The sequence below is a fragment of the Delphinapterus leucas genome, chromosome 20 (genome assembly GCF_059928025.1).
Source record: "Delphinapterus leucas isolate spDelLeu-1000000601 "Yukka" chromosome 20, BTC_Dleu_Yukka2, whole genome shotgun sequence".
Taxonomy (NCBI): Eukaryota; Metazoa; Chordata; class Mammalia; order Artiodactyla; family Monodontidae; genus Delphinapterus; species Delphinapterus leucas.
This window is the reverse complement of record NC_143148.1, coordinates 56,039,034-56,047,029: the sequence shown is the minus strand read 5'-3', so window position 1 is coordinate 56,047,029 and position 7,996 is coordinate 56,039,034. Positions and strand designations below refer to the sequence as shown.

Here is a 7,996-nt window from a genome sequence, read left to right as displayed (position 1 = left end):
AAAAAAAGGGAACACAGTTATCCGTACAGGAAACCTTCAATTTACAAACAGAATTTTAAAAAGTTCGTTGTAAGTTGTTTGTTGGACTCTCTGTCCCCATAGCAACGATGCTCTAAGTGCGGTTAAGGGCTCCAAGGACTCACGAAGGCAGATGAACCTTTACTCACCTGAAGTACTGTATGTTTGTTCTGATAAGTTTCAAACACAATGGCACTTCAGATATGAAACAGCAGAAAAAAATAAATTGATAAAATAATATTAAAACATTTAAGGGCTTCCCTGGTGGCACAGTGGTTGAAAGTCCGCCTGCCGATGCAGGGGACGTGGGTTCGGGCCCTGGTCTGGGAGGATCCCACATGCCGCGGAGCAACTGGGCCCGTGCGCCACAACTACTGAGCCTGCGCTCTAGAGCCCACGAGCCACAACTACTGAGCCCATTCACCTAGAGTGGTGCTCTGCAGCGAGAGGCCACCGCAGTGAGAAGCCCACGCAACACAACGAAGAGTAGCTCCCACTCGCCGCAACTAGAGAAAGCCCACACGCAGCAACAAAGACCCTATGCAGCCAAATAAATAAATTAATTAAAAAAAAATTTAAAAATCCTGTGGCTTGAATGAAAGCAGGATTAACTAGAGGCCAAACGAGGAAGCTGATGGGGCCTCCGGGCTTGGAAAAAGAGGACATTTAGTCAAACCGAAGGCTGTTTTGCTTGCTGCAAACAACTCCACGCTAGCTGTATTTCTTAGCTGAGTAGGAACTTCACGGGCCTGTAAATGAACAAAAAATAGTTGGAGAATAAGAGAGGCAGACAGATTTTCCTGCACCCAAAGATTATGCCTGGAACTACACAGGGGCCATGCTGACCATGCTAGAAGCCTTCGCGGAGCAGAGGCTCCAGGACAGGGAGGGTGCCTGGAACCCTGGTCGCCGGGGGGGGGGGGGGGGGGGGCTGGAGGGGAAAGAGCTGTGCCTCAGGCCCAGGAGGCTGGGTGATCAGGCCCGTAACTTAGCAGGTGTTGCACTTTGCACTTCACAGGGACCGTGTGAGGAAAAGCATCCTTCTGTACAATGTGGAGGCACCCCAGCCCAGGCTGAAGCTTTACCTGGAGGCTGGGGAACGTGAAGCGAGTGTTTATAAAGTGAACCCGGAGCTATTTATTGGATTCCTTTGATCTCTATCTCCCCAGGTGTGTTTCACACCACATGCAGGTTCTACGAAATGTTAATTAAATGCCAAGTATTAAAAAAAAAAAATCCTTGGTTAAGTAACTTGGAAACTGGCAGAGGAGTTCAATCCCGTTTCTGCTCTGGGGGCTCAGAGCCTCTCCTGAGCTAATTTACGTTGCGAATTTTCATCAGGTGGATCACATGAGCCGGGAAGATGCTACCCGCAAGTGAGCACAAACCCTTCTCTGCTGGAGTTTCTCAGGGACGAGTGTCCTGGGGAGCACACTCGTGAAGGTTTCCCTGGGGACCCCGGAGGGCGTCGCTCTCCTTCGCTCTGGCCGGTGAGCCCTGCAGCCCGAGGCTTCCACACTCCTTGGCTTCCCTTGGGGCACCACAGTCTCCCCCGCGCCTCCCGTCCCCACTTTGGCTATGGGTACTGAATCCTTCCAGAGCTTCTAGCCGATCATCTGAAATGGTATGAAAATGCAGAAAACCAAACCAATCATTTTTGACACAAAGGAAGCGTCAACAGCAGGATTTCAGGCACCTTTATTCATGGCAGGTATTTTTGGTCAGGGGAAACATTCCTGTTACTTAAGGAAGCCAACTGCTTACATCCCGACTGTCCACTTGCCATTTCCCAGGCTTGGAAGCATCTTGCACGCGGTTCCATCCAGTCCCTGAGTCCAGCTGGCTCTGGGCTTTCAGGGCCACACCTCTCGACCTACCGGCCCAGTGAGGGAGTTTCTGTGGCTCGGTGGTAACAGTGGGGAATTCATTTTACCCCAGAAGAAATCGACTCCTCTGTGTTCCCCATATAATTTATAAATAGGACAAATTATTCCTTAATATTATTATATATTTGCAATTCAAACAATTAAGACTAGTGACATAGGAAACTTGAAAAAAATCACACTGTGTTGACTACGGGTCTCCCCCTCCAAAGCACTGTTCCGTTCCCCAGCTTCTTCCACGTTCTCTATACAAAATCATCCTGCTGCACAGCCGCACGGGTCTCCTTCCTGTCAACAGTGCCTTGGGGCTCAGCGCTCCTGACACTGCAGGCTGAGCCGCAGTTGTTTTCCCTGTCTCCCATTATCAGCAAGAAAGCCACTACTCTGCTCGAATTTAGGTAAGAAACAGTTTAAAGAAACTATTTCTTAAAAACTCAAGCCTACAACTAGTTATTTAGTAGGCACGGACTTAACACGGTCTGTTTTCCTTTTCTGTTTCTTTTCCCAGCCAGTAGCTCAAAAGGTGGAGTAGCTTAGTTGTAAACTCCTGCCAGATTTCCTATGGTAACTGCTGTAGATCGACAAGGTAGGGTCCTACTGAAGGTTCAAACCTCATGCAAAACTCTAACTGCTGAAAGCCTCATCACATCAGGCAACTCTGCCACTGTCCATATTTAAAAATTCTGACACTAAAGTGGCCGTGGTCACTCTTCGTTACTGTAGCATCTGACCTCAAGGACTCAGGCATAAAACCATGGTTCCATTCCGAGTTTTGGCGACAGAGTAGTGCCAGATATTTCTGAATACACACTTTTAAATGTTTTTAACCACTTGGAAAGTATCGCCAACACACTATTTGGTGTTCACTCATCAGTCACTCTGAGAATCAAAGAACCTTAACTATAAATGCCTTACTTCACAAAAATCTTATTATAACCAAGGATCTACCCTATGTCTAATAAAAAAATTACACAGCAACTTTTATCAAACAGCAACTACGACAAAGGGAATGATAGAAAAAAAGTGACTTCACAAAAATACACTAAAAAATTTGACAATTGTATGCAGGAACTGCCAAAGTTTTAGTGTTTAATAGCACAACTGACCAAGGTCCAAGACGTGAATTCACCATGTTCAGGAAACATGGGAGGCAGGGGAGGGAAATCACGCTATAAACTAACTCTATAGTATGTGGTAAGAAGAATGCACACTTTATAATATAAAACCTGTCTACACATAGTAGTTAGTTGCAAAAAGCCATCTGTCTTCTCTTGGCTTGTAAAAAGGGTGTTCCAGATTCCAGTGTAGATGAGCAACCTGTTGAAAAAGCAAAAGCCATCAATGTGCTATTCATTCTGGAAGGACACATAAAAATAATACATAGAATTAGCAACTAAAAATCCTTTCACAATCCTCATTTGAATTAAATGTATTTTCTCTGCACAATATCCTAGCAAAACGACAATGAAAATCTTTATTAAAAAGATTATTGTGCATTTGTTTTCTACTCCCACTCCTTTCCTTGCATTATGCCCGTCACTCGAGAAATTCTTCAATCTGTTCTCTTTCACTTGATAGGGCTTTTGAATACCGGAATATATGAGACCCAGAGACGCTCCTAAGACTGGCAGGACATTGCCCAAGTCTATAAGGAATCAAGGTGACAACCACACAAAACAACGACATGATTTACTAACATACTGCATCAACCCAATCTACTATTAAGATAACAGTAAATTTAAGTCCCTTACCTCCTAAACCTCTACTTATTTCCTTGGACTTCAAAGCAACCTGTACTTCATAGTTTCCTATCATTTGGTCCAGCCAGGACATGCTCAGAAAATAAAAAAGGAATTTGGTGTCTTTTACTATGTATTTTGCTACCTAAACATTCACAGTAAACTTTATTTTTATAGGGAATTAAAATGCTAAAAATGGGATGGGAACAAAGGGAGTTCAAAAACTACTGTGGGTTGCAATGAAGTAACCGCCACACTCAGGAAAAGGCTTGTCATGAAGGAACCCACTATGGTGAGAACATGGCAGTCATCTGTGCCTCTAGCTATCTTGCTGTAACGGGTATTTCTGATTATTAGTCTCTCCTGATACCTGTAACTATGCAATGGAAAAACAAATCAACTCTAGGGCGAAGGCTTAATGTGGCCACAACCTAGGTCATCTAAATCATAACCAGTCATTGTCCTGGCATTCACCTAGTGCAGGGGGTGTTCCCAAGAGCATCCTTAGAACTTATGGCATTTATGAAGGTGGCAATGTGCGTATTCTCTTTAAGAAACAAAACAAAACAAACCATTGGAAAATCTGCCAGTGATAAGAGTTATCAGGCCAACAAAATACACTTCTTTGTTTTTGCCGTGATATAAACTCAGGGGTTATCTAATATTAACTAATGGTCTTAACTAGAGATCTAGGTCTCATTGATAAAAACAGGGAAAATAAATTCTTCATAAGGAATTAGTTTGGCATGAAAAATTCAAAGCCTGTAGTCCACAAGGGGAACAATACAAGGGACGCTTGCTAGATCCTGGCTGGGGACAGATCCAGAGAAAGTCTGACTACATCAAAATCACAGGGACATGCACCACACTTCTACTGTCCCTTGCTCCCCTCACCTTCAACTCTTCTGTGTGGCAGGGATCTTGTTTTCCCCGTCCAGCTCTTCCACCCCGGCCTGTGTCATGAGGTCTGCGATGTTTTTCTCCAGGTCATCAATGCGACTGCTCATGTCATCAAGTGGCGAAGTTAAAGACGGCACCAACAGCTTCCACTTCTTACCCCTCTCCTCCAGGGCCCTGCGGACTACAACCTTCAACACAGTGTCTTCATGAAAGTGGTTTTCCAATTTCCTTTGGATACTGTTAGAATCTGGTTCAGAGCATGGGAGTCCAGGGTGAGGATCAAATCCCAGCCCTGCCCTTTACTAGTGATGGGACATGGGCAAGTTCTTTCATTTTTCTAAGCTTCCTGGTTCCTCATCCGCTACACAAAGGTAACGCTACAACCTCTTCATCAGGTGATGGTGAGGATCACAGGAGAGATACACATGAAATGCTTCGCTCACAGTCAACAGTCAATCATACTAGGCAGCATTACCGGGAAACTGTAAGTTCCTCACGGCCAGGGATCTAGCTCAGCTGTAAGCCCAGCTCTTTGCACAGTACTTCTCAGGAAGTGTGCATCTAAGCTCAGTAAAAAATAAAATAAAAAAAAATCTGGTAAATGACTAGTGGAAGTTGACCTGCAAACCACCCACTTATCGCCACCACCATCCGGAAACTGGGATCCAAAGGCCCATCAGAGACTGACTACAAATAAAGGATATTTCTTCCAATGATCTGGTCAGACATGGTCTGAAATTTATCTTGCATCTGTTGCAGGAGTGTCTGCACCTGTGAAACAACAAAACACAACAGCCCACGCTTACCCCGAGACACCTTCACGGGATCAGGATAGGAGCCCTGGTGCCACGGGGAGACCAGGATTCCGGGTTCCGGCCCCAATTCTCCGCAGCTCCGTGGCCTTCGATTTCCCTGTCCGGGTTTCAGTTTTCCCACCTGTCAAATTAGACTCGGGGGGCTGGTGACGCCCCCTCCCCTCTGGGCCCGCTGCGATTCCCAAGGCGTCGGGTGTTTTGGGGTGGGGCGCGCAGAGCAGAGTGGGTAAGGAGGGGAGCTGCGGGGAGCCGGGGTCACCGAGATTGAGTGGGGCTGGGTGCGGGTGGCGGGTATGGCTGGGCACGTCTGCAGGAGCAGGGGCCTACAGCCAGCGGCCGGGGGGTCAAGGTGGCCAGGCCGCGGCCGCGAAGCCTCTAGAAACCTGGCTTCCAGAGACCTGCCCCGTGCGGCCTCGGAGAGGTCGCCTCGGTCCGCGGACTTCGCCGGCGCCCCCCCGGGGATGCGGCGGCCTCGGGCGCGCCGCGCACATCCGTCCCTTACCACCGAGGTGAGATCCTGCACGGTCTTGGGTTCTGTCTCTGCCATCTCCCCGGTTCCCAGCTTGGCGGTGCTGTCTCAGACGGTCACCTACACTTCCGTCTGTCCGCGCAGACGCCCAACAGCTGCTTCTCGCGACGTCAGAGGCCAACCGCGGGACAGCGGGGCGCTGTGGGAGCTGTAGTTCGCGCTTCCGTTCCGAGGCGAGGCCCCGCCCACCACTTCTCCACCTCTTCCACTAAGCCCCGCCCAGCCCCCGCCCCTACCGCGCCTCCCTCCGGGCTCCGCCCCGGGAGGAAAAAGGTGAAAGGAACCTGCCGTGGGGCTAACGAATGGAGAAGTGGCCTTAGTCTCTTCCCAGACCGTCGTTACAGGCCGCGCTGGCTTTCTCAGGGCGCCCGCGAGGTGCCAAGCCCAGACCTGTGTCGCCGCCTGACCTCCAACAAAACCCCGCAAACCCCGAGAAGGGAGAAGGAGTCGGGTCCCTTGGAGAGAAAACCGACGTCCCAGGGGGGAGTGGCGCGCCCACCACTCGACCAGTGCCTAGCTGCCAGACTCGTTGCGCCCTGGACACAGTGCTTTTCTTTCTCCCCACGATGCTCGAGTGGAGGTGACGGCGTTGTGAGACAGGTTGATTTTCACTTTTAAGTGTAAGATACGTTCTGGATGGTGCAAAAATCCTAATGACTTTTTACAAAGTCCTCACACTCTTGTGACCACCAAGACAAGAGACATGACCAGTTCGCTGGAAGCCCCTCCACCCCTTTCCTATCACCCCCACCTATCCACCCACGAGGCCGATCACCGTCCTGACTCTTATCACAGTCATTTCGTTTTGGCAGCGGCTGAGCTTCATGCAAGTGGAATCATACGAAAGCCCTCCTTAGAGCCTGGCTTCTTTCATTCAGCATGGGTGTTCCATGGTGTTGGGTGGGGAAGGTTTCTGGTTTGGTCAAGGAGGGAGCAGTGTGCAGGGTTAGGAGACTGGATTTGCTATTTCCGGAGGGGGGCACTGCGGAGTTGGGACCTCAAGTTCCAGCCCGGCAGGTGGTCTTGGGATTGGGTCTTGCTGGCAAAGGGGTAGGAGAGCCCTAGGATGAAGACCTGGCGTGTTCCAGCAACGTTCACATTCCTTATCTCATTTAAGGACTGCATTTGGGGGTCAGTTCCAGCTTGGTTTTGGCTGCAGAGAGCCTGTAAGGGAAGAACCAGCATCTGTAACAAACCTGGGGGGCTGGTCTTAGGGATATAAGACTCGAGTCTCTTCACCAGCCACTTACCTGCCTTCCCCCCTTACCTGCCTCCCTCCCTGCCCTTCTCCCCCCAGCCCCCAGGTTCCTTCTCTTGCCAAGGGGCAAAACATTTTATAATTGGGTTGTTGTTAACTGGTATTTAGTTAGCACTTTAACTGATGACTAAAAATAAACCGCTCTCTGGTGTTTAAACTTAATTCTCAGAAGAACCCTGTGATAGAGCTATCACCCTTATATAATGTTGAGAAAACATACACAGGAGGGACTAAGTCTTTTAAATCAGGAGGTCAGATTAGGAAGGAAGAGACAAGACTTGAGCCCAGGACTTTCTGACTCTACCCTCTCCTTTTTCTATCGTTCTAGAATTCTCTGAGTTGTGTGAGTTTAGACAGGGTTAGTCAACAGTGGCACTGTTGGCATTTTGGGTCAGGTCATTCTTTGCTGTGGTGGGGGTGAGAGGTGCCCTGTACACTGTGGGATGTCGAGCAGCTTCTCTGATTTCTACCCACTAGATGCCAGCAGCATATGCTACCACCCCCTTGCCCATCGTGAAAACCAAATTTATCTCCAGACACTGCCGAATGTCTCCTGGGCTGGGGGGATCACCCTCAGATGAGAAACGCTGACTTTAGAGGGATCTATGAACATCGCCTAGAGTTCTGTTCACTTGTTCTGCAACCATGAATTTATTTTCGCTTGGACCATTTCTTGAGAATTCTCCTCTCTCTGTATTGACAGTGAAGCTTGGTGTGTTAGTTTCCTAGGGCGGCTGTCACCAAGTGCCACACACTGGGTGGCTTAAAACAGCAGAAATGGATTCTCTCACAGCTCTGGAGGTCAGAAGTCTGAAGTCGAGGTGTCAGCAGGGTTGGTTCCTTCTGAGGGCTCT

At 48.7% G+C, this 7,996-nt stretch overlaps 1 protein-coding gene across 1 annotated transcript; it reads right to left on the bottom strand.

Annotated features, from left to right (window-relative positions):
• Positions 1 to 1,700: 1,700 nt before the first annotated feature.
• Positions 1,701 to 6,005, bottom strand: HSBP1 (heat shock factor binding protein 1). Its single transcript, XM_022583075.3, has 4 exons — positions 5,858 to 6,005; positions 5,245 to 5,311; positions 4,535 to 4,655; positions 1,701 to 3,218 (listed from the first exon to the last, which is right to left on the bottom strand). The coding sequence occupies exons 1-3, from the start codon at positions 5,900 to 5,902 to the stop codon at positions 4,537 to 4,539; spliced, it is 231 nt and encodes a 76-aa protein (XP_022438783.1). The 5' UTR covers positions 5,903 to 6,005; the 3' UTR covers positions 1,701 to 3,218; positions 4,535 to 4,536.
• Positions 6,006 to 7,996: the final 1,991 nt, after the last annotated feature.